The following is a 26,147-nucleotide window of genomic DNA, read 5'->3' on the forward strand; positions in this document are numbered from 1 at the left end:
AAAATTTAATTTATGAAAAATAAAATTTTTATTTACGCCAAATAAATGAACTATTTGACACTGAGACAAATATACGTTTATTTAACTCATATTATATTTATTTGGTTCAAATAAAACAAATTCTATGTGGTATCAATTTAAAATGCTATTAAATTAAATTTTTTATTTTAGAATATTTTTTATCGATTAATATTAATTTTTTAAAAAAAAAATACCTCGATTGAATTAAAAATTAATATAGAGGAAGTTATGACTAACTTTGTGAATTTGTCTGGAATATATTTATGAATTATCGTGATGCTTTAACAAGAACCATTCAGTTAACCGCATCAGCAATCTGCATTCCCTGGCAAAAAGACTTTCGCTTCGTCCATCAACTTGAATGCTACCGTAAATCCTTTTTGCGCTTGGCAATGCCAATTTGTTCTTTGCCAACTTGTCCTTTAGTTCAACTTATATACTACAAGGATAACATTTATCACTTTATCGTTTCGCTTTATTAATTCCTTTTTTCTCTTTCTCTCTCTTTAAAAAAAAAATATATATATATGCAAAATTATAAAAAATTTTATTCTTCTTCTTTAAAAAAAAGTTTCTTCTTTAAAAAATATTTTGCAATTTTTTAATTTTATTCTGTAAATAAAATTTTTTTAAAAAAAGCTCCACACTTTCTTTTTTGGGATGAAAGTATAGTAAAGAATCATATTTATATATATATACATAAATATCTAAATATAAATTTAATTTAATTTCTATATCTATAAATAAATGAAGATGAATATATCGAAAGATTTAATAAAAAAGGATGATAACAAAAAATTCTGATGAATAGTTGAATTACTTTGGAAGCTTTTCAAATATTAATTCCGTCTCGTCATAAACATAAAACATATATATATAAAAATAAATATGTAAAATTTTATTTATAAATATCGTTATAAAGCAGTGGTTCTCATGTTGAGAAAAAGTACTTGTAACACTTTCGAATGCTGTAGGTGGCTTCGGACTAATTCATGCAGACATTATTGGATAATTTTTAATCGTCCTACTATTGAAAGTAACCTGGTTAATCGTTCAGCCAATGAGGAGGTCTTGCGGAATCTTCGAACTGGCGCTGTTGCCATACAATCAAACCTGATTTGCTCTATAACTCGTTTGTTTATATACAGTATAAATCAAAAATAAATATATCATGGAAAAATTTTTTTTTTTTACCTGAAACAGTGAATAAGTTTCACTGAAACAGGGAATGTTTTTGTTATTCTAGAAAAATATATATCGCTGTTCCAGATAAAGATTTTTTTTCCATGATGTATTTGCGTGAATATTCTTTATATGTATTATATAGTTTATTTTATATGTGGACATAATTTATAAACAAACATTTATCCACGTCTCTAAATTACAGTTTTCACATTCTGGTTGCCTGGCAAGTATCGCCTTTTATCGCAAAAGACTAACAAAGTGTCATCAGCCTTTATTATATTTTTGCTCTGGAAATCGGTGTCACTGGAATATCAGATAATTCAGATATTGTATATATATATATATATAAGGTATCAATTTATCTGCCAACTGAATATTTAATAAATTGAAGATACTTTTGTCAAATTATCCAATAACTCAATATAGACGATCGTGAAATATTTTTTCGTAAAAAACAAATAAGCAAAAAAAAAAAATATACAAAAATATATTTTTTAAAATATATAACGATAAATTATTTCTATATAAAAATTTTTCAAGACCTTGAATGAATGAACTTTATTACTGTAAAACGGGACTATATAATAGTACAAAGAGGGTTATTGTGGAACAATCAATTTTTTATGCAAAAATAATAGCTTCAAGAGGATATTATGATGCAAATTTTAAGTTTTTAATTTTTTTTTTTTTTTTTTTTTGAATCGAAAAAAAGCAAATATTTGCTACTATTATTTTTAATTAATTTATTAAATTATTTTTCATTTTCTCTAAAAACAAAAAATGAAAACATTGTATTTTTTTATGTTTATGGAATATTTGAATTTTTTTCAATGATTATTGTGCAGTATATATATATATATATTAATTTGAAATGAGAAAAATAAATTTTGAAACAAAAAAAAAAAGAAGGAAAGAAAAAAAAAAGAGAATAGGACAAGCGGTACAAGTCGCGCCATGCGTGAGAGCACGAGCTCTCGCGGTGCGCTCAATCTATTTTTACTGTGAGCAGTGCAGAGGCTCGTCCCCTTGCCAAGTGAACGACCTGCAACATGAGATATCTTACACTCGCCATATTATGGCCTCACTGTCCCTTTAAGATCATCTTTGTAAAGTGCAACATTATATCCTATCTCTTCACCGCAATATAGAGAGGCTCTCTTGGTATATATATATAAAAGAAAAAAAATTCTCTTCCTGTACAAAAGAGAGAGAGAGAGAGAGAGAGAGAGAGAGAAAAAATGAATGATAATCGTGAGACATTTCCTGCAAACTTGATTAAAACTTTTAGTAATAAAATGTCCCTTGTCCCCTTTAACGTTTTATCAGTTAATCAACTCTATGTCTGAAAAATTTCCATGCAGTATTTTTTTTTTTTTTTTTAAATTTCTTCGCTTTTGCAGTTATAGAATATTGAACGTTTTTTTTTTTTTTACTGAAAGTGGATTTTTTTGAACTTAAATGTGTTTTTTTTGGTAATTTTTTCAAAAATGGGAAAAATTTTCTATTAATTAACCCGGGGAGAAATTTTGTCATGGTCCAAACCTATGGGCCAAATCGAGCGTTCATAAAATTGGCATGAAACGCCTTACCCGATTTGGGCCACAAGATGAAGTTACATTTTGACGCTTCCCAGGTTTGGCCCATTATGGGTGAGGCGTTTCAAGCTATTTTTGGGCTAAATATGGCAATTTTTACACGGGTTGGTACCATTATGGTAAGGCCATTTAGTGGTTAAATTTAAAAAACGGAGAAATTGTACCATTATTTTGTACCATTGGTAGTAACATTAGTTGTGCCATTAGTGGTACTATTAATGGTACCATTATAGTGGTACCATTAGTGGTACCATTGATGGTACCATTGATGGTACCATTAGTGGCACCATTATTCGTTACTATTAGTTGGTACCAATAATGAATTAAATATCAATCACTTAGTACCATCATTTGATATTAATTATTATCGTTGGTACCATTTATTGGTACCTCTAATTAATATTTAATTGATACCACTATTCGTTAAAAATTAATTAATTAATTGGTACCATTAATGAATTAATCAAAAATCAATTGGTACCATAAATCAATATTATTAATTATTTTCATTGGTATCATATATTGGTACCATTAATTGGAACCATTAATGAATGAATTAAAAATCAACTGGTACCAAATTATTATTATTAATTATTATCATTGGTACCATTAATTGGTACTACTAATTAATATTTAATTGATACCACTATTCGATAAAAATTAATTAATTAATTGGTACCAATAATGAATTAATCAAAAATCAATTGGTAACATAAATCAATATTATTAATTATTTTTATTGGTACCATATATTGGTACCATTAATTGGAACCATTAATGAATGAATTAAAAATCAACTGGTACCATAAATTATTATTATTAATTATTATCATTGGTACTACTAATTAATATTTAATTGATACCACTATTCGATAAAAATTAATTAATTAATTGGTACCAATAAGGCATTAATCAAAAATCAACTGGTACCATAAATTATTAGTAATTATTATCATTGGTACCATTAATTGGTACCACTAATAATAATAATAGTAATAATAATAAATAACAATAATAATGAAATAAATTTTTTTTTGAAATTCTTATAAGCATTGAATATTTGAATATTTGAAGGTGTGTAGCTTAAACATGATGTATTGTATATTGATGAGGCAATGTGACAAAAATTTGTTGAAATCCTTCTATTCAGACATATATAGCGGAAGTTGAATTTGATGGAATAAAGTGTGGAACCAAAAGTTGCGGGTTCTTCAGACGGGCAAAAGAGTGACGATTCAAGGCCGATCGGTGACGGCCACGAGTTGAATGACTCAGGGCGTCGACCGGAGCATAGACCCAGAAGCAGCACCAGCAAAACCCACCTGTAACGACCAAACACAACTACGACTAGGTGGTAGCAAGAATGCACATGAATTCTCATGAATTCCCTTTCCTTTAACGATTTTCTTTATTATTTTTTTTTTTTTCCTATTTACAATTTTTTTTTCACGTATACCTTGCTTCCCTCTTGTCGTCGTTTTACTTGGACGACACGGGAAACCTCTTGTTTCCTGCTGCGGTGGATATATATTCCTCCTATCCCCCAACTCTCTCTCTCTCTCTCTCTCTCTCTCTCTCTCTCTGTTCATGTTAGATATATATACTGCCCACCATATGCATACCTAGCCTATCTTACTTCCAATTCCCCTTCAGCACTTTAGTCGCTTCTATACTTGACCAGAAACTCGAGAACGAGAATCCCACAGACTTGAGGATATTTGTTTTAGATTTTAAACTTAGATTTCAAGTTATTTTTTTTTTCTTTCTTTATTTTCTTTAAAAAAAAAAGTGGATTCTCCACAGAATCTGCAGTTTTTCATTTCACAAAAAAGAATCAGGGAAACCTTTTAGTATGGATTTTCAAGTGGAATTTGTAACAATGTATTTCCCTCTTGAACAATAAAATTTTTATCGTCTTCTTGTTCATGGATTTTTTTTTTTTTTTTTTTTTTTTTGTTTAACTTTTTATCATTCTCTGATAAGATGACTCATTGCTCTTAACTTAAACGATATGAATTTATACTTTTGTGTCAAAATTTTTCAGTGAAATTTTTCAAATTATCTTTTATATTCTTTCAATTACTTTTTTCAGGGGTATAAAAAAAAATTTATTTAATTTAAACAATCGATTACTTGACTATTATCAAATAAATATTTATTTTTATTATTATTTGATACGGTTTTTTTTTTAAATACAAAAATTATTGGTTTAAATACAGTTTATTTAATTGAAATAAAAATTTTTCAGTGTATGATATATATAACTTTTACTCGAATTTATAAAGATATTACTCTTTTTTTTCGTAAATCGTAAACGTTAAAGGGAATATGATAATAATATGAAAAAAAATTAATAAATTTAATGAATTGAAATGAATTTAATTAATTGAAATGGATTTTAGTTAATTAAATGGATTTAACAAATTAGAACACTTTATTTTAACTGAAATGCTGAGGATTAAGTTTCAAAGTTTTCATCATCCCTTTTAATATGCATCCTTTCGCAGAGTATTCATTAAACTTGATAGCTTCTCGAAATCTCTTGAATTCCATTTCCTTGAAAAAAAAACTTTGATTTCATTTTTTCTCCTTTGTTCTCTACTTTGAAGTTTAAATCAGTATACAAGACGTGGTATTTAAAATTAGTCTAAAAGAAGTTTGGTAAATTTACTATATATATATTATAAAATGTCCAAGTTTTCTTCTTCTCTTTTTGATCCTTTAACTTTTCAGTTACTTATTCGAAACTTGATCACAAAACTCGGAAAGAACCCGAGGGGTCTGACTGAAAACTGAGTTTTACTACTTTTGACTTGCAAAAATTTAAAAAAAAAAAACGTGAAATATCTTGTTTAGCATTTTTTTACTATACTGACGGTATAATAAAAATTTTCCAAAAGTTTTGTCTGACAAAAACAGACTTCTACTACTAATAACAAAATTAGTAAAACAATTAATTTTTGTCTGACTTAAAATTTGTTTTACTACTGATAAAAAAAAATTAGAAAAAAACGTCTGATTTGCAATTTACTTTTACTACTGATAGTTGAGTAACTAGATTTTTAAAATTTTGTCTGACAGTTACCGACTTTTACTACTAGTAACCGAATCATTGAAAATTATATCCACTTTTGTCTGACTTAAAATTTGTTTTGCTACTGATTAAAAAAAAATTAGAAAAATATAAATAAATATGTCTGATTTGCAACTTACTTTCACTACTAATAATTAAAAAAAAAAACTATTTTTAAAAGTTTACGTCTGACAAAAACCGAATTTTACTACTGATAACAAAATATTGAAAATTCTATCATTTTTCGTCTGACTTAAAATTTTGTTTTACTACTGTCACTAAAATTAGTAAAGTATATGGAAAGTCTGACTCTAACTCACTTTAACTACTAATTGTAAAATTACGTAAATTAAAAATGTTTCGTCTGACCAAACACTGACTTTTACTACTGATAACAAAATGCACCAAAAAAAGTCCATCAATTTTTGTCTGTTAATTTTTTTTTACTATTGTCATTAAAAATTAGAAAAATATGAAATGTCTGACTGTAACTTACTTTGACTACTAATTGAAAAAATACATTTTTAAATATTTTGTCTGACAAACAAAGACTTTTACCACTGAGAAAAAAATTGCAAATATAATATTGAATAAAGTTTTGTCTGACTAAAACGCTATTTTTCTACTTAAAACAAAAAAAAAATTATAGAAATTTTAAGTCTTATTATACTTTTACTACTTGTATAGTGAAATTACAACAACAACAACAAATGTCTGACTAAAACTTTCTTTTACTACTGATTCAAAAAAAAAAAAATTGCACAAATGTTCTTTTTTGACAAAAATTAACTGTTTCTTTGTTTTATTTCGTAATCAAAGAATTAATATTTATTATTTGTTTCTTACTTGTATTTCCCTTCAATCGAGCTTTCAATGAAAATTGATTTTCAGGAACAAGTTTACAAGATTGAAAAGCAGGAGCCGAGCATGTAAATAAGACGTCAATATTGTCTATAGCATATAATTCCCGGTGTTTAATATTTGCTCTCTCTCTCTCTCGCTCTCTCTCGCTCTCTTGGCAATAATTTTATTCTAATGACGTGTTCCTGGCTCTCCTGAGGTCACTATCCCTACTTATTCTCTCTTTCTCTTTCTCATTCTCTCTTGGCAATATTTTGTCCATTAATTATTCCAACAATAATCGTTTTGCATGTGCGTTCCCTCTTTTAAAAGTCTCCCTGAATATCAAGTGCAAAAGTATCGATATTTACGCTCCTCATATATAGTAATCATTCATATATATATATTGAGAACTATTTTCTAGGAAGAAAAAAAAATATGTCTGTGTGGTTACGTGTGATTATGTATATATATATATACAGAAGTACATTGAACTCGCGTTACAAAGTTTACCTGGTCTACTGTTGTCACCATGCGATTGTTGACCTTTAAGTTTTATTCACGGCTATATGGTTTCAATTTAAAAGTGATTTCATCCATACCTGACAAAATATTCCAAAAAAAAAAAAAAAAAAAAATTCTATGTTTCCTTATAGACAGATATAAATTATTATCATTCGTATCAATAATTTGAGATTTCATTTCACGTTGAGGAGTTGATAAAAAAAAAAAAAATTTCTTATACAATTTTATTTCATTTTCAACACTCAGAAAAGAGATAAATTTATTTCAGTGCCAAATAAATATTATTTTTTGATTACAGTCAAGTAATCAATTATTATTTGAATCAAATAAATTTTTTTTTCACTCTAATCAAACGATTTAGAAGAAATAATATTTTTCTATAATTATTATAATTTATTTATATCAAAAAAAATAAATGTTTTTAACGTTTCTCGTTAAACAATTTTTTAATGAAAATAATTTGTATTAGGCAAAAATCTTTATTATTTACTGTATTTTTTGATCATAAACATTGTCAACTTCATCAACGTATAACTTTGCCAAAAATGTCAAATTTACAGAATGTTCCAAAAATAAAATATTTAATGACTCTTGTTTTTTAGTAAAAATAATGATCTCGAGATTTAATAATTTTACGTGATTAGTTTCAAAAAAAAAAAATTCTCTTTTTTCCGCATATGTATAGTGAATTCAATTGTAACAAAATAAATGTGTGGACTTGTTATGCATTGAAATTCCAGACAAGCGTGACTGATCGTAAAATCATCCGGTAGTTACAAAGCGGGATGCTTGGTAATTGTATTGCGGATATGTAGGCTTTTACAAATGAGGTGTGTGTGTGTGCGCGAGAGAGAGAGAGGGGGGGGGAACTTTCATTTTTGCCGAGGGCGTCACTCCAATTTTTTCCACTTTGATTTATTGCCAATTTTCCGAGATTCTCTCTATATTCAAAAAAAAATAATTTACTCGCAATATTCAAATAAATTAATTAACAAAAGCGAAATTTGTCGATTTTTTTTTTATTGATTTTTTCATGAGATGAATTTGTAATAATTTTTTTTTTTCATTCAACAATGAGGAAAAATTTTTATTCCGAAACAACAATTTTCACATTAATCTTTGTGATTGAACTGTTGATGAAAAAAAAGAACGCGAAACACGAAAGCGGAACTAAATTAAACCGGAACCGAACTTGGCCTCCAAAGGATATTGAGTTCATGAGTAAAATATCATGTAAATTAAACTTGACATGTTAATTAAATACAAGAATATTTCTAATGAAAATTTAAATAAAATACTATTGAATTTAGAAGAAAAAAAAAAATTATTTTTTGTCACCTTGTCTAGGAACAGATCAAGGACAGGTAGATTTTTGCGATATAGTCTTTTGCTCATTCGTTCGCCAAGGTCGGACAACGCGTGACGTCAGAGTGCGTTGACTTCTGAAGGTTTGACCTCGTCTTCCTCTTCTTCTTCTATACTTCTTCTTCTTCTTCTTCTTCACCTTCCTCCTTTGCACCACTTCCCTTTATTCCATCACCAACTTCTGACTTCTTCTTCTTTTTTTTCCCCCATCTCCTTTTATATATCCACCTGTGTTGATATGGTCCTTCGAAAATCACGTTTTTTTTTTTTTTTTTTCGTGGTTCAATCCTCTCTTAAAAGATGTGTTGGATACCATATTATAGATGTGTGGGCCTCAACCAAAAACGGTATTTAAAATCACCGAACGCTTCAAGCACGAGAGATGCGATCAAATCGCTTGAAAAAGATAAAAAAAAAATAAATAAATGGCAGTCAGGTTGGAGGACGTTCGAGAGAGAGAGAGAGAGAAAAAAAAAGACAAAGACAATTTTTTTGGCAAAGAAAACAGAAGAAAAAAAAAAATCTTTTTCTTTAGACTCTTGGAAAGAGAGAAAAAAAAAATACAACACGCTTTTGTCTGTGAGTTTTGCTTTTGAGGCGAGATGAATTTTTTTTTGTTTTTTCGTGGTTAAAATATATTCCTTGAGACTGGAAAAAGAAAAATTGTGCTGAACAATATTTTTGAGTGTCGAGGAGAAAAAAAAAAGTATTATTATTATTGTGTGTCTGGAACTTTTAAAAAGATGTTTATTGAAATTTCAAAATAAATAAATAAATTTCGAAATTTCGACAAATATAAATTAAAAAAAAAAATTAATGAAAATTCGATATGTAAATGAACACAGAAATGAATTTTTCTAACCTTTTTTTGTTTTACACTATTGGGGGAAAAAAAAATAATTGAATCAACATGAATGAAAGTATTCAAAATTGAATATATATATGTGTATTATAATTTAGAATATAAAAATAAAATTTTTCCAGCACTTAGAGATGCGGTATAGTTATAGCTGATTCCGTAGATTACCTTTTAATTAGGATAAGCTCGTTCTTGGGAGATTTATTCTGACGTGATGTTTGATTTGAAGGTCTTGTATGCACAGGTAAAGGTGGTTAAGTTCAGCTACATGTGGACGATAAACAACTTCAGCTTTTGTCGGGAAGAGATGGGAGAGGTCCTCAAGTCATCTACGTTCTCAGCTGGAGCCAACGATAAACTGAAATGGTAAGAATTCTCTCTTTTGTTTTGTTTTTTTTTTTTTTAATAAATCAAAAAATATTCTTTTTAACAAAAACAGAATTTCTTTTATTAACAATTTTATTGTAAATTGATAATTTAAATTAAAAATCATTCGAAATTTTTTTTAGAAAATTGAAATTAATTAAATATAATTTATTAAAGATTTTTAATTAAGATTAAATTAACAATTCTGTAAATTAGGGAAAATAATAGTTTAATTTCAATTTTTTCAAAAATATTAATATATTTTTAAATTAGAGAAAAGAAAAAAAAACGTGTTAACAGCTTTCAATTGGCGACAAGTTGATAAAGAAACTCAATTATTTCACTTTCCTACGATGATTATTTTCTTTGCTTTTAAACTAGTAATATTGATAATATAAAAGAGAATAATTGGTTTCCAGATAATCAACTGAAAAGTGAAATCAACTTGTTTCTTGAATGCAACTTATAATCAGTTAAAATTTTTTTTTAACAATTTCTTAATTGAAGCATAAAAAAAGATTAAAAGTATTATGTTTTTTTTTAAATATATATTAAATACTGTTTCCAGAAATATTATATTTTTCTTTTCATATAACTAAAGAAATATAATATTTTTTCAAGTATATATACTTGAAAAGAAATTATATTTCTCTTAATCCACTGCATATGTTCAAATAAATTATTTATTTTCAAAATTTATTTAATTTGTTTAAGTAAATTGTACATTTTTTAAAAAATATTAAACGTTTTTGATCATATATAATTTGTTTATTAAATATAAATACATACAGGTAGAGCAAAGAGAATTAAAAAAATTTTTTTTTAAATTTATTTTAAAAAACTTTATTTTTCTATATTTTTTATTTAAATTCAATGAAATGTTGATGGTAATCCAAAGTCTGTATTGTGATATGTATAATATCGATTTGTGGAAGCACGTGGCAAGGTCATTTTCATTGAAGTGAATTTATATATTTTTAGCTTTTGTTGCTTTTAACAAAATATTTTCTAAAAAAATAGTGTTCAAAAAATTTTTTAATTTTTAATAATTTTCATGATTGGATTATTGCCATCAAGTAATTAATATTTAATTTTTTATTAAATTAAATTCATTAAAAATACGCAATTAAATTGAATTGAATATTTAATGAAGAAGGTTAATTACGTTTTTACTGATAGTGCTGTAATAAAAATTGAACATAATTAATTCATTTTATTTAGCCTTCAACCTCTTGGTTTAGGAGTGAATTGCGTTTAGAAATTAATAATTAATCTAATTATTTTTTATTTAAAAAGTGGATAGAATAATTTTAGTATATATCTGTATATATATTAATTTTAGAGAAATATATAGAAAGAGAGCGGTCAACTTTTACTCCACTTTCTTCTATTTTAACTTTTACTTAACTGCTTTTCTTGAAGTGCTATTCAATAAATCTATGTGAAAACGTTTAACTTTTTTCATAAAATTTATTTCTTCATTTATATCGATTAGATTTATAATTGGATTCGTAAAAGAGTTTAAAAGAAATCATTTTTTTTTTTTTTTGTTTCAGGTGCCTACGAGTAAATCCTAAAGGCCTGGATGAGGAAAGTAAAGACTACTTATCCCTGTACCTCCTTCTCGTTTCTTGCAACAAGTCTGAAGTTAGAGCAAAGTTCAAATTTTCTATTCTTAATGCCAAAAGAGAAGAGACCAAAGCCATGGGTAAGTTTTCTTTTTTATCGGACTTTTTAAATAAAAAAGAAAATTTTTTTAATTAAATTTTTATTTTTATCGATTATTGATTAATAAATCTAATTAATTAGCAGTAATTTTTATTTATTAAATTAATAAAAAAATTGTAATTATTTAAAAATACCTTTTCATTGTGATAAGAATATTTTATTTTTTACTAATTGAAAGATTAAATTATTTAAAGAAAAGAAAAAAAACTTAATGAAGATGAAAATTTTATTAGTAGATAAATTAATAATTTTCCAATTATTATTACAGAGAGTCAACGGGCGTACAGGTTCGTACAAGGAAAGGATTGGGGTTTCAAAAAATTCATCAGAAGAGACTTCCTTTTAGATGAAGCTAATGGTCTTTTACCAGACGACAAACTCACGATATTTTGTGAGGTAATTATCACATAGTTATTTATTTAAGAAAAAAAAGTAATTACAAAAAATATATATATTTCCTATTATTTTGTTTGAAAAATTTTTATTTTCAAATTTCTATTTGAAAATATTTTAATATTCAAAATTTTTTCATTCACAGGTCAGCGTGGTGGCGGATAGTGTCAATATTTCGGGACAAAGTAATACGATACAATTTAAAGTACCTGAGTGTCGACTACCCGACGATCTAGGATCGCTTTTCGAAAACCAAAAATTTAGCGACGTCACGCTTACCGTTTGTGGGAGAGAGTTCCAAGCACACAAAGCAATTCTCGCTGGTAAGAAGAAAATTAGTTTTTTTTTTTTTTGCTTTCCAATTTCTTTTTTTCTTAAAAAAAAAAAATTAGATACTCTTTCTTTATATTTTTGTAGGGCATTTTTTTCTTATTTCACTTGAAAAAGTCGAATGAATAGAAATAATTAACATTGAATGATGATACATATAATTTTTTGTAACTAAATTGATAATATATAAATGAGGTAATGAATAGTTTTTATTTATTTTTTTTTTTTTTGAATTAATTGAGAAAAAATTATTTCAGCACGAAGTCCTGTGTTCTCGGCGATGTTTGAACACGAGATGGAGGAGAGAAAGCAAAATCGAGTCGACATTACGGACGTAGATCACGAGGTATTAAGGGAAATGTTGCGATTTATTTACACTGGAAAAGCAACAAATTTGGAGAAGATGGCAGACGATTTATTAGCAGCCGCAGATAAATATGCGCTTGAGAGGTTGAAAGTAATGTGCGAAGAGGCTCTCTGCACAAGCTTAGCCATTGAGAATGCGGCAGACATTCTTATTCTAGCTGATCTTCATAGCGCCGATCAATTAAAAGCGCAAGCCATAGACTTCATTAATACGTTAGTATTTTCTTTTTTTTTTTATTATTCTAATTAATAAAAATAATTTTAAAATTATTTTTCTACCATTTAGAATTGAGAATTTAAAAAACTCAAATTATTTACATTTTAAATTACCTTTTCTTATTATTTCTATTATTTTTCGTCTTTTAATTCTTGTAATAATAAGCGTTTTTTGAATTTTTTGTTTCAGACATGCAACGGATGTGATGGAAACCGCGGGGTTTAAGTCAATGATAAGTTCTCATCCCCATTTGATAGCGGAGGCATTTCGTGCACTTGCCACCCAACAAATACCACCAATTGGCCCGCCGCGGAAACGAGTTAAACAAAGCTGAAAGCAGTCACCTTTAACTCCGGGTACGACTACCACATCACCCCCTCCCCTCTTACATCCTTGACTTTTTATGTACAGTGATATTTCGTAGTGCTAAATAAATGTTTCCTAGTGCGCCATTCTATTGGTCCACTTAAAACGAAAAGAAAAAAGGAAAAAACAGAAGAAAGAAGAGAGAAACAATAAAGAAGGAATGAAACTGACGCGCCCAAATGAAGATCCAAAAAAAAAAAATTGTCACGCACCCCAGGACTCTTATGTGTGTGAATTTTTTTTTTTCTTCTTGTGAGTGTTGTTAGTGGCGAATTTAATAAGGAACAGTTTCGATGAAGAAGAAGAAAACTTCGGTTTTGTAATCAATTTTTTTCTCTTCGTGTGGCGCGTGATCAATCCTCGTTTAAAGGACAACGTAGACGTGTCACAAATCGATGTCCAAGACTCGAAATGGACCCTCATTGCTCTTTGACTCTCGTAGGCGTTAAATTGCGAATGGACCAAAAACCACCAGAGGACCAAGACGATCAAAGAAGCTCGCTTAAAAAAAAAAATAATAATGTTGCCACGAGACGACAAACAAAATAATTAAAAAAAGAAAAAAAAATAAGAAAAAAAAAGTTGTGATAGGCGTCGGCCAGACGAATTGTAACCAATTTTGTTCCTTTTTCAAATGGATCAAAAAAAAAGAAAAAAAAAAAAGAAATCAACTCCCATCTCTCGTCGACGATGTGAGGGGAGATCTAGATACTTTGTTTATTATACCGATAGTGATTTTTAATTGTAAATCATACAACTCTTCCAACATGGAAAAATGATTCTAGTTAGCGTTTTTTATGATCTCTTTTTCTCTCGATATGTATGATGGTTACTGCGGTTATGACTCTCAAAGCTGCGCGACATGTGCCCCCCATAAAAAAAAACCCCTCCCCATATGCCCCAACTACCCCCCCCCCCTGTATTTTTGTATATTTTTGACCTGCAGACATCCCCGATACTCCTTTCAAAATATCTCTAGGCAAATCTTTATATTTCTTTCGACTCTTATTATAATAGAATTTTAGCTAAGCGGCTGGTTCGATTTTTTTTACCACTGTACAATAATAATTAATATCCTCGGGTTTACTTTTTATATTTTAATAATCCATTGACTAACAAGATTTATGAACAAAAAATGTGAAATAATTATCATTTAGGAGAAAATTAAATTATTTTTTCAATTCTTCAAATTGTCATTTCAAGAATAATTTTTTCTAACTAATAATACATTTTTCTACGCAAAAATTTAATCGTAATCAATTTTTTTTTTGTTTAAATTTCCAATAAATAATAAACCAAATTTTAAAAGTTTTTTCCTATAAAAATGAAATTTATTTGAATTATTCTCCACATTTTCTAAATCGTTTAGTCTTAAACTTGTATCAATGGATTAAATTGTCTTTGTGTGAGAAAACACAATTGTAAATTTAATGATGAATGTTATTTCAATGTAATATCATTATTTCCATAGATTTTTGAACATACAAAAATTGTTTTCATTTAATGATAAAACAATGTCTCATTCATGCTTGAGGAAATAAAAACTTGTCACTCGATGATAAACACTTTGTCAAACGTAATCAAATCAAAAAAAAAAAAAAAAAAAATCATAAATATTGTTCGAAAAAACTGACAATTATTTCAAAAAGACAAAAAAAAAATTTTACTGAAACAAAATTGTACAGCATAAAAATATCAAATTATTTTTCAATTATCCGAAATATTCACATCGGATGAAAGTCAATCAATTTTTCTAAATTACTTACTTTTTTTTCATCTGAAAGAACAAAATAACTATTTCCCTACCCGAGGGCAAAGTTTGAATTTTCTAGTACAGTGTGTTCTTTAAAAATTAAATTAAGGGTTGTCCATAATTTTGTTGGGTGTTTCTTTTTATTTATTTGTGTTTTTTATTTAAAAAACAAACAAAAAAATTCCCAAAAAATTGCTTAAATTTGAAAAATAGCCGACAATTTTATTCTAACTTGAATGTAAACGTTGTGAAAAAAAATTGTTAGTAATTGAGGAGTGATTTAAAATATTAAAAATAAAATAAAATACAAAAAAAAACAGTACGCAAGTCGTAAACATTAGTCAATTACGATTAAGAGTATAAATAAATAAATAAAAAAAAATATATATAAATGTTTTTCTGTAATTAACTGTTTAAAATCGGAAAAAATTGCGTATTTAAAGAAAAATTAAACTGAATTATGGGCAACCAGAGGCAACGATAATCATCGTTTTAGTACTAAACTGGCTTCCCGATTCCCCGTCTTAGTTTTTATCGAATATCGAATACTTACCATTATGTTAACGATGAATATTAATGCCATACGTGTTCTGTGATAAGTCCATTTATTGTAGTTGCAACTGCGTCTCTCCTCCTGTTCTCGATCCTTTATTGCCGCGTCCTTTAACAATTCTGGCAGCCAGTGAAGTTATCTATAAACATGTGCAACTATTTGCCGAACAGTCCCAAAGTTATATTTCTTTATTATTTTTCTTAAAGCCCATTTTCATCAGATTGTAATATCTGCGATAATTTTTTTATTAACAGTAAACTAATCGATAACAGAATTAAAATTCTATTATCAATGTTTTTTTTCTCCTTTTGTTTTCGTAAAAAAATTTAAAACATAAGTTTATCATTTTTTTACTGTTACAAAAAACATTTTATTTAATTAGATTCTTCAAATACAAAAAAAATAAATCAAGAGAAAATTTCTAAATTAAAAGAAAATTTTGATAAATTAATTATTGAATAAATTAAAATACAATTTATAAATTCATTTTCAGAAATATTTTTAGATGAATTTCTAAATATTTCTTATATTTTTTTTTTTTTGTAAATAATTTTTGTCTGATAAAATCAATTATTTTATTTTTTTTTTGAAATGTTGATTTTTTCAATTGGATCTATTTTTGGAAAAAAAATCAAGGAAAAAAATTACAGTACTATCAAATAATGACAAATTTATGTTGGTTAACATTTGATCGAATTCTGTGTATATTTTTAGTCAAAACTGTGGAGGAAGAATAATCTTAAGTTAGAATTTAAAAAAATGATTTTAAAATTTTTTGGAAAATTTTGCATTATTAATATTGTCATTAAAGATTTGTTTCAATGTTTCTCTGTTTATATTAACACTTTGGGACTGCGAGATAATTTCTTAGAAACTCTTCATAATGTTCAATGTTTCAAATGAACCGCCGATGTTAGACGAATGACAATTTGAGAAAAAAAAAGAAATTTTATCGTCGATAGCGATCTGCAGCAAGAATATATGAGTGTATGACTGGATAATTTGATAAACTAAGTACAATTAAGACAAGCGTTACCTCATCATTGAAAACATTTACGGGTGATTCATGGACTACCACTGGAACATTGTTTTTAATTTTTGTTTTGTTTTTTTTTTGTACACCTCCTATTGTACAATGCATTTAAATTGAAAAAAAGCTTTTTCTTTGTATAATGAACAATTTCGCAGTGGTCTTTCATGATTCATAGTAATTGTTCATCGACACCAGCTCATACAAACGTTCATTTTTCCATTTATTTTAAGTCAATGCACCGCATCGAATAAATTACATTTTCATTATAAAAAAAAAAATTTGGAGATCCATTATTGATACCTTTCCCTTATTTCATTGCTCAAATCCATAATTTTCAGATATTGTGCTCCTAAGAAAACTTTTGGCTTTTTATAATTTTTACTTATTAATTTTTTTTTTCAATAGATGAAAGAGAATTTTTATTAATTAAAATTTTAATAAATTTTTTTTGAAAACTGATAACAAATTGCCAACAGTTGAGAATTAAAATTAATAGAAAAATAAAAAATATATAATTAAGTTACTGTAAAAATCTGTTTGCTATTTCATTAAATATTTTTTTTTAATAATAATTGTAATTGTACAAGTAAACATAAATTAACTTATGTAACGAGTAACGAGAATAATTCATCTCGTATACGAAGCTTGCGATCAATTGGTTAAAGTCACAAGTGCCTCCACAACATCGCCTCTGTGTTCCCTAAGAGTTTGTTCTGCTATATTTCGATTAATTTCCATTTCCTTCATCTGAAAGTTAATTTTTAGAAAGAATAATTTAATATTTTCTAATTTTAAATATTGCTATTCGGTCCTAATTAATAATTTTATTAAGATTTTAATTTAAATAATAATAAAATAGTTTAAAAAAAAAAGAAATACTTCTTACAATTAGATCAACATCTTCTTTTTTTATGGAAATTTTCAGAAGTTCCTTTTCCTTGGCTTTTTTCTCAGCTACTTCCTTATTTCGACGATCTCCAATTATGCTTAATGCCTAAAAACAATACGGTTCATTGATTTTAATTAAAGGAATTGTTTTTGACAATTATTTTACAAAAGAATTTTATTTACTAAATTCTAAAAAAACAAAGAATTATATAAAAAAATAACAAAAATATTGATAATGCAAAACGTTCAAAAATTATAAGAAAACAAATTCTAAATTGCTGTTTAATTATAATAGTAAGTAACTTCTTCTCTAACAAAGATAAATTAACAAATATTACTTTTAAAAGAGTCAAATTTAACTAAAAGTTTAATAAGGAAAATATTTTGAGGTTATGTTTTCAATTGTTAAACAATACACATCACTAATAACTAATTTTTAATTTCAATAACTAGAAAAGTGATAAAGAAATATTTTCCAATAATAAATTATTAAACTTACACATGAAAAATCTTCAGAAGATGAAATTTCTTTCTCCTCTGCATAATCTGTAACTCTTTCCAAATCAGCAGCTCCACTATCATATTTTGCTGTTCTCTTTTGTGATTTCTCTTGCTGAACTTCGTCAGAATCTCCATTAACGTCTTCATCGGCCATTTTATTAATTTACAATTATATTAATTAATTAATTAATGTTAAATATCGTCAAACTGCATAATAATTGTACCATGTGTATATATAACTATGTATATTTTCATGTATATTGAACGCACACATAAACACACATTGCGCACGCGTATTAATCCATTTCCGGTATCGAAATATCGAATTTAAATTTTGATTTCGAGATAAACAGTTGAAGTTGCGCATGTTATAATTTAACGTTCCTCATTGGTCACACTTTAAACCGCTAGAAGTTGAAGAACTTAAATTTATAGAAATTTACATTTTCAATAAATTAGTAAAACTTTTTATTTTACATAAAACAATCCATATAATGAACGTTTAATAGCATTACATTAATGAAAAACATTTTCACTAATAGAAAACAATTTTTTAGTTTACCATATTTTGCTTATTACTCTAATTTTTATTTATTATTTTAAAGAAAAGTATTATTAAATTGTATTATTAATTATAATCAATGAAAATAAAATATAATTTCAATAAAATATTCAAATTATAATTTCTAGTGTTTTCAAATTGTGGCGCGAAGTTCGACCAATAGCGTTCCTTCAGTTCGCAGCGACGCACTGACGGTCCGCCATTTTGGACATTTCGGTGGCATCAACGGCAACGATAGTGAAAAGTTCCGGTTAAGCGCGTGAAATATAATATTCAGATCTCGCGGAATTGTAAATTTTTCGGTAAAATTTGAGTTTATTATGTTATATTTTCGTGTGTGAGTTAAAAAAAGTTACAAAACGCAATTATATGAAATCTATGAAGTAATTTATTGCGTACGCGGATTGTCATGCTTATTGCAAATTTTTTTGCACCGGTGCCGGTTGTAGATACATGAACAATATTCTTTGGTTTTTCGACATAACACGCGATTTTTAAACCGTTTCTCGTCAGTAATGATACAAAGAGTACCGAATCGTGATTATATGCAATCGACAAAGTAAATCATTGCGAGTTTAATTCGATCAAAGCGTTTACCGGGCTTTTATTGTAGGGTCGCCGCCATTTTTTATTGTTGTTAAATTCTCGTCCGTGTGCACAATTCTCATTGTAACGGTTTTTTTTTTTTTTTTTATTAATTTTGTTTATTTAATTTTTTTTTACGAATAACTTCGAAATTAGTATGCCGATTTATTAGAATTGCGAAAGTGTGTTAGTATACGTGAGCTTATTACAATTTAGAATGAGAATTTAAGTTTAATTTTTCCGATTTCGTTTTTCGAGTCAGTGAAGTGATTTCATCCCATCGCCACTTGGAAAAATCAAGGTACATTTTTATTTTTGTTTCTTTTTTCATATTTATATTATTTTATATGTATTGTTATATTATGTTTTTTGCCTTATATGTACAACTATGTTTATTGAACCACCTTGAAAACTTAGAACTTTCCAAGTAAACAGATTTTATTTCTGTTCCCTTATTACATATCTAATAGGAAATGTTGGTCCTTTTATGTCCAACATGAAAATTATTTGAAATTTTTTAGATAAAGAATTATTTGGTGATGATTTTATTTATTGTTGAAAGAAGAAATTTTTATCCAAAGAAAATCTTTTTTATCTTTTAATTACATAGAAGGTTAGAGTAAATCATTTATTGGTTTTTCACAATTTTATTACAATACAAATAATAGTAGAAAAATAAAAATTTTATTACATATTCGTTTTAAAAAATTAACTATCACTTCGTAAAAATGTTTCATGTATGGTTTTATGAATACGTTTTGCTTTCTGTGGTCCAATTCCAGGGCAAAGTCCCAAAGATTTATCAGATGTTTTAACTATCTCAGATATTGATCCAAAATTTGTTAATAGGGTCATGGCATCTGTTTTATTTACAGATCTTATAGTGGTTAGTGCATTTATTAACTGTAATTTAAAAAATGAGAGAATCAATTAAAAATATTCGAAAATTATTGAAAATTATTTGTCTTTTTTAAAAATTAGAATTTTTACTTACACGTTGTTGAACACCTGTTTCATTTTTTTCCATAATCATATCCGGAGGTTTTTTCTCATAAATTTTATATGTTTCTATAATTCTTCCAGCGTCTTCCGCATTCCAGGCTAGCATTAAAGTTAAATCGGCTAGAATGCAAATTCTTGTCAAGTGTTTTAGGGAATAATGAGGTTCCGCAACATCCACCTATTGTTTATATTTTATAACAAATAATTTGTTAAAAATATTGTTAAACTTAAATTTGAAAAACAGAAAAAATTGGAATTGAAAAAATGAGAATATTACCTGAACTAAGAGAACTCTTAAATTATAGGCTTTGCCCAATTGTTTAAGGCGATCATGAATATAATCAGGATTTAATTGATGATATCTTATCGATAGAAACAATATAGCAGTGGTTCGTCCAACTGCATAATCTGGAATAATTTCTGAATATTCCCAGGAAGTGTTGGTTATAAATTTCATTAAAGGATTTCCCCTCTGAAATAGAAAATAATATTTTTGTCTATAGTATTTTTTTAAATTTTATTTCTAATCGCACTTGAAATTAATTACCTGCTTTGGATTAATGAGTAAATTATCGAAGTTGGTAGAACTTTTATTCTTAGGAACTCCAGTTGTTACTTCATTTTGTGAACTTTGGGGCAATTCAGTGCTAAAGAATTCTGATTGCTTCAATTTACTAAAAGCAGCTAAAAAATAAAATAAAGTGTTTTTTTTTAAATTATTATAAAGAAAATTAATATTGAAAACTTACATTTAAAAGAACAAGTAAATTCGGATGTTTCGCCTAAAATTTCTTCAGCTATATCGTTTTTTAGAATTTCCGATTCTTTACTATCTGGAAAATTATCAGATGTTAGGTCCACTTTGGTAATTTCAGAAGATCTTTGAACAGTGTCATTTTTAGTAAAATTTGTTTTGGGTATTTTAGGAGGTGTACTTTCAACAAAATCTGTTAGATCAATTTCTATATTGTTCTCCTCCATCTCTTTTAATTATTTCAAAATTTAATTTCTAATTATCTCTTGTTTGCTAAAAAAAATACATATAAAAACATTAACAGTGTTTATATGAGATCAACACAAGTTTTTAGTTTTTTAACACTTTTGTTATATAGTTTTGAAAGTTACCTGTTTTTCCTTTTAAATTTTAAGAATATAATATATTATTTTTAACATATATGAACATTTTGAAAGATTATTTATTTCACGATTTCTTGCATTAAACATAACCTATAAACTTGTTTACGTTTGAGCTTTTCGGTTTCCCCGCCAGAGGTTATTGAATCATTTAAAGTTTTTATTTTTTTTTATTAATTTATTTTTTCAAGCGGTTATTAAAATTTCAAAAAACTTTTTTAAAAATTAAATTATTATTATATTAATATTTAATTAAAATACTTGAATGGAATATTGATTAAAAAAATTCATTTGGTTTTGTAACAAAAATACACGTATATTTTGTTCGAATTATAATTACAATAGATTCTTTCAATTAAAATAATTTCAGTGTTTACAATATTATTAACCAGCGCCATTAGTTTCAATTAAATCTAAATTGTAGATTCAATTTTTAAATAATTTGCTTACTGAAAATATAGTTTGGAAGTCGTATCTCACTTTAAAATTTTCCACTCCCATTTATAATTTTCATTAACACATGAGTACAGGTACTTTCGAAAATATGTATAATATTTTACAATCTTTTTTAATTTACTAACACAACACTTCCCAGCAAAAACTTAAATCTATTTTGTAACAATTGTTGAGCCAAACATAACATTATGCATAGAGCATAACAGTTATGTACATAACTCTCTCTCTCTCTTTCTCTCGGTCCTTAAAATAAAAATCTAGAATTTCTGTATAATTTACAAACTACAATTTATTTAATATATAATAATTAGTATTTAAAAATTCTGCTTTACTGGGAATGTTTGGAAGTTGATAATTTTCTAACTTAATTCATAATTGTAAAAATATTATTTAATTGTTAATCAGTATCTTTATAATTTTTGCTATTGAACGATTTAGCATTTCGTTGAAAACAAATAATTTTTCTGGTATAACGAGAGAACCAGAAAATAAATTTGTTTTACGAGTTTCTTCTAAAATTGATTTAATTGGTTCCTATATGGTTTGAATTTTAATTTAATAATTGGAAACTTGTCATCATTTCCCATTTGTTGCTGGTTCTAATAAAGCTGCTTGTTCTCTTTGATATCTAAAAAAAAATAAATAATTATATATTTCATTAGATGGTGTCAGGAATATTTTCATTTAAAAATAAAAAATTGCGTTGAAAAATATAATTTAATAATTTTTATATACTTACTGTATAGCTCTAAATACTTGATATATTGCAGTGCACGCGACAAAAAAATTAACACTACATAAACTCCAATTTTTTGGTGTAATTGCTAAAGAGTATCGTGTCCAAATTATTCCTGTTGCACATAATGCTCCTGTTTGACCAAGAGAAATTTGACTTGCTGGTCTTTGTATATCTCCAAGTCCTGCTATTACAAGTCCCTGTAAAAAAAAAAAAAATTAAATTAGTTTTTCGCTATAAAAATAATGAAAATACTTTTGTTAAAATTTTGTTTATGTAAATAATACCTACAATAAAATTTTTAATTTATTTTAAATAGAAAATACAAAAAATTATTTTTGTATTTTTTTTTCTTTGATAAAACTTAGAATTTTATAATTTATTTTCAAACAGAATTCTCGATTTTTATTGATCTGTAAATATTGACATTTACAACTTGCGATTACTTTGTTTATAAAGTATTGGTTTTCTTTTTATAACCCATTGATCTATAAAACTAATACGCAATATTTTTCAGTCGATTTAAATCAAACTTTGATATATATTTTTTTCTTTGCTTATTGCATGATGCTAATAAAAGAATGACATTTTAAATTTACATAATATGAGTACAATTTTGTACTGATTTTGATATTTTTTATGCCGTGAAAGTTTATTTTTATTTATTATTCTGTTCAAGATATTCACGACGAGTATTGTCACATGTCTTTTATTTGTATATATAGATAATTCATGAAACCTTGGAAAAATTTACAGAAAGCATTTAATATTAATATTATTTTAATTTAAGAACTTTCGACTGTTTTATTCATTTATTTGCTAATACAGAAGTTTTATTTAAAAATAATTAAAATAATTAATTATTAAATAATTAGTTAAATTAAAAAATCAAGTAAATTTTTTAACTTAGGAAATTATTTACAAACTGATTCTTTTTTTTAAATTTAATATGTAAATTTTTGCGATTCATTTTTTTTGCGAATAAGCAAATTCAAAAATACTTGCCAAGATTTAAATTTTGCAAGAAATACAATTAAGAAATCAAGGTGTAACATGAGAGAAAATAGAGATGTCATAACTAACCCATTTAAAAGCCGGTGCCCAGAAGAAAATTGTTTGTGGACCTGAAATTAAAACAAAAATTATTACATTGCTTTAAAAAATTATTTCTTCTTCAATAAAACAAAATAATTTTTAACTAATATTGCAACGTAACGTTCAACTAATTAGCAATTCAAATTAAACAGCTTTCAATAGTCTGAATTTCAAAAGAATATTTAAATTTTCCTTCTTGATATGAAAATATTCATTGAAACAAAAATTTTAACAAAAGCTATTTTCTTTTTTAATTTAAAGAAAAAAAATTTTTTTTTTGACATGTTCTTGTTAAGTTTAACAAATTAATAATAATATTCATTATTTATTATCAGAGAAGTCAATGAACCGTAATTAAAAACATATTTTTTATTTGTAACCAAATTATCTTGCATTCAGAAATCTAAAAATAAAATAAATTTTTTAAAAACTAATCTGCTAAAAAAAAAATTTTTAAAAAAAACATTCTTGAATGACCTTAACACACGTGTTACTCTCTTGCGACCTTGGCCTATTTGGCTTTCGCAGATTATCAAGGTCTCAAAACGGAAGCAAGGAATTGTTTTTTGTAAAAAAAAATAAAAATAAAAATTTAGCAGACGACAAATTAAAGCACATGTCACGCCATTTTCCACCACTCACCAGCTGGATGATTCCACAAAGGCTGTAGAGATCCTGGCACTATTTTTCCTATTGCTTTCATTGAATTTTTATACACGAGAGACATGATTTTATATTAATTTTTATTTATTAGACAAAATTAAATTAAAAAAAAATAAACTGACACTAACTACAATATAATTTAAATTTAATAAGAAGCAATCAAAATTCTAAACAAAATTCGACCCGCGCACTGCAACTGAAAAATTGTGACTGCGCTGGCGTACTTCAATTTGTTTCCTCTTTCCTCAAGTTGGATGTTCCCCTCTTGCCATGATTTCCGTAGAACTTGAACGACAGGTCCGTAATCTTGAGGGTGTTGTTTCTTTTTCAATAAAGTTGAATAACTTCAAAAAATATTTATTGTTCTATTTTGAAATGAAAATTTCCTTGATGATAATAATTTTAGAGTATTTTTAATATCGAATTCTATGTTCTTTTCTTTGAGAAACAAAATTCAAATGTGACTTGAATTTTACAGTTGAAACTTGAAAAATTATATTTTGTTGTTTCTATTTATTTATAAATGAGTTTTTTTTTAATTGGACTCATGTATAAAATATTCCATAGAAATCCGCTTATTTAGATTAATTAAAGTGAATCATTCTTGTTGTTCGTTTAATATTGTAGCTTATCTTTGGAAAACAATTAAAATATAGGTAATAATTTATTCTTTATAAGTTTATTGTCAGTTCAAGTGTTAGAGTAATTACTCTTTGATAATATCAGTTAAAAGTGTGGAAAGAGATATACGATATACGAGTGATATATATAAGTACAATTTTCATGAAAATTTGTCTTTTTGCTGCAGTAGATAACTTGAATTTTTTTTTACGATAACAATTGATAAATCAAAAATTTCCATTTTCTCGGATTATATGATAAAAACTGTAAGTAACATTGGCATTGGTTGGCATTGACTTAAAGTTCAAAACCAAAGTATTTAATATACGTGCCAAGTCTTTCTTTACGAAAGACCCGGTAGTAATCTAATTTTAGATTAAAATTTTTTACTTCCGGAAATTAAATTAATGTATTGTCTCCGTTGTTTAGATAATTTTTCTTAATCAAAATTTTCTTGAAAAAAAAAGAGTTTCGTTTCGAATTTCTCATCGATTTATAGGTTTATAATTAACTTTTGTTCACACAAACTAAATTTTGATTTAAATAATATAAATTCTCATCTGAAAATTCTCCGGCTAAATTTTATATTTAGCTATTCTCATTTGACATTTAAAAAACCAGTTTTGAATTGAGGAAAAGGAATGCGTAAAAGAAAAACAACTTTATTTGTGTCGATAGATACACTTTTTTTTTATTCATATATTATATATAAAAAATCAAAAACGCTGGCTTGATAAAAAAGAGCCATTTATAAATTAAAATTTAATGGCAGAGTAAAATGGTTTACAAAGTACACATTGTTACTTTTTTTTTTTTTTTTTTTCTTAATTTAAAGATTACATTTGGAAGCTGTGGGTTAACAGGGAATGCAGAGGATAATTTTTATTTTTATAATTGTCTCGAAACAGAGAGACAAAATTTTTTTTATCGCAGTAATTTCAAATTCAAATATTATGCCAAATGAACAAATTTATTAAAAATTTTGTTGAATTTTAAATTAACTTTATATAAAATCTTTTTTAAAATAATAAAATTTTTTTAAACACAATAAAATTATTTTTTTAAGCAACAAAAATTACAAATCGGATATTATATTGATTAGAACTTGATTGTTTGCACATGAAAAGAAGTTCAATCACTTATCCTCTGTATTTCTTCACATAATAATTAATGTAAAATACATTATATGACATATGTTAAGAACAAATATATATAATTACATAATTAATTATTTATACTTTAAAAATCAAATATTCCGCGAGTATTACACTCTCCCAATTCTATTTTGCTTTAATATATAAATTTTTTACAAATTAACTGATATAATTAGAAAAAA

The 26,147-nt window shown here is 26.2% G+C and overlaps 4 protein-coding genes across 6 annotated transcripts in view; 1 reads left to right on the plus strand and 3 right to left on the minus strand.

Moving 5' to 3' along the window:
* LOC127285500 (protein roadkill) overlaps positions 1-13,896 on the plus strand; it is a 101,738-nt gene extending 87,842 nt beyond the window's left edge. For 2 of the 3 annotated variants that reach the window (XM_051311554.1, XM_051311552.1), the window contains 6 exons: positions 9,693-9,829; positions 11,386-11,537; positions 11,826-11,953; positions 12,096-12,273; positions 12,538-12,859; positions 13,053-13,896. In XM_051311554.1, the coding sequence (XP_051167511.1) occupies positions 9,693-9,829; positions 11,386-11,537; positions 11,826-11,953; positions 12,096-12,273; positions 12,538-12,859; positions 13,053-13,197 (1,062 nt within the window). In that variant the 3' untranslated portion in view covers positions 13,198-13,896. The remainder of the gene's footprint in view (positions 1-9,692; positions 9,830-11,385; positions 11,538-11,825; positions 11,954-12,095; positions 12,274-12,537; positions 12,860-13,052) is intronic. The other variant, XM_051311553.1, reaches the window with a different exon arrangement.
* Positions 13,897-17,104: 3,208 nt separating this feature from the next.
* LOC127285503 (huntingtin-interacting protein K) lies at positions 17,105-18,232 on the minus strand. The gene is made up of 3 exons (XM_051311558.1): positions 17,956-18,232; positions 17,455-17,562; positions 17,105-17,315 (listed from the first exon to the last, which is right to left on the minus strand). The coding sequence occupies exons 1-3, from the start codon at positions 18,109-18,111 to the stop codon at positions 17,220-17,222; spliced, it is 360 nt and encodes a 119-aa protein (XP_051167515.1). The 5' UTR covers positions 18,112-18,232; the 3' UTR covers positions 17,105-17,219.
* A 1,486-nt stretch (positions 18,233-19,718) lies between these two features.
* On the minus strand, positions 19,719-21,388 carry LOC127285501 (DNA excision repair protein ERCC-1). Its single transcript, XM_051311556.1, has 6 exons — positions 21,232-21,388; positions 20,856-21,133; positions 20,654-20,790; positions 20,384-20,578; positions 20,099-20,284; positions 19,719-20,007 (listed from the first exon to the last, which is right to left on the minus strand). Exons 2-6 carry the CDS (start codon positions 21,085-21,087, stop codon positions 19,813-19,815), a joined length of 945 nt encoding a protein of 314 aa, XP_051167513.1. The 5' UTR covers positions 21,088-21,133; positions 21,232-21,388; the 3' UTR covers positions 19,719-19,812.
* A 142-nt stretch (positions 21,389-21,530) lies between these two features.
* LOC127285502 (mitochondrial pyruvate carrier 2-like) lies at positions 21,531-24,414 on the minus strand. Its single transcript, XM_051311557.1, has 4 exons — positions 24,170-24,414; positions 23,516-23,556; positions 22,436-22,632; positions 21,531-22,324 (listed from the first exon to the last, which is right to left on the minus strand). The coding sequence occupies exons 1-4, from the start codon at positions 24,252-24,254 to the stop codon at positions 22,273-22,275; spliced, it is 375 nt and encodes a 124-aa protein (XP_051167514.1). The 5' UTR covers positions 24,255-24,414; the 3' UTR covers positions 21,531-22,272.
* Between the last annotated feature and the right edge of the window lie 1,733 nt (positions 24,415-26,147).

Source organism: Leptopilina boulardi, unplaced genomic scaffold (genome assembly GCF_019393585.1).
Source record: "Leptopilina boulardi isolate dan_hultmark-lab unplaced genomic scaffold, ZJU_Lbou_2.1 LbouV2_333, whole genome shotgun sequence".
Classification (NCBI taxonomy): domain Eukaryota; kingdom Metazoa; phylum Arthropoda; class Insecta; order Hymenoptera; family Figitidae; genus Leptopilina; species Leptopilina boulardi.

Bases quoted from the DNA above. Each gene is read 5' to 3' on its own strand.
- LOC127285503 (XM_051311558.1), bottom strand. From the start codon at position 18,111: ATGGCCGATGAAGACGTTAATGGAGATTCTGACGAAGTTCAGCAAGAG. The intron at 17,563-17,955 runs GTAAGTTTAATA...TATTGTTTTTAG, and splicing joins CTTCTGAAGATTTTTCATGT to GCATTAAGCATAATTGGAGA. The intron at 17,316-17,454 runs GTAAGAAGTATT...ATTAACTTTCAG, and splicing joins AAGAAGATGTTGATCTAATT to ATGAAGGAAATGGAAATTAA.
- LOC127285502 (XM_051311557.1), bottom strand. From the start codon at position 24,254: ATGTCTCTCGTGTATAAAAATTCAATGAAAGCAATAGGAAAAATAGTG. The intron at 23,557-24,169 runs GTGAGTGGTGGA...TTTTAATTTCAG, and splicing joins TTTGTGGAATCATCCAGCTG to GTCCACAAACAATTTTCTTC. The intron at 22,633-23,515 runs GTTAGTTATGAC...TTTTTTTTACAG, and splicing joins GGGCACCGGCTTTTAAATGG to GGACTTGTAATAGCAGGACT.
- LOC127285501 (XM_051311556.1), bottom strand. From the start codon at position 21,087: ATGGAGGAGAACAATATAGAAATTGATCTAACAGATTTTGTTGAAAGT. The intron at 20,791-20,855 runs GTAAGTTTTCAA...TTTATTTTTTAG, and splicing joins ATTTACTTGTTCTTTTAAAT to CTGCTTTTAGTAAATTGAAG. The intron at 20,579-20,653 runs GTAATTAATTTC...TTTCTATTTCAG, and splicing joins TACTCATTAATCCAAAGCAG to AGGGGAAATCCTTTAATGAA.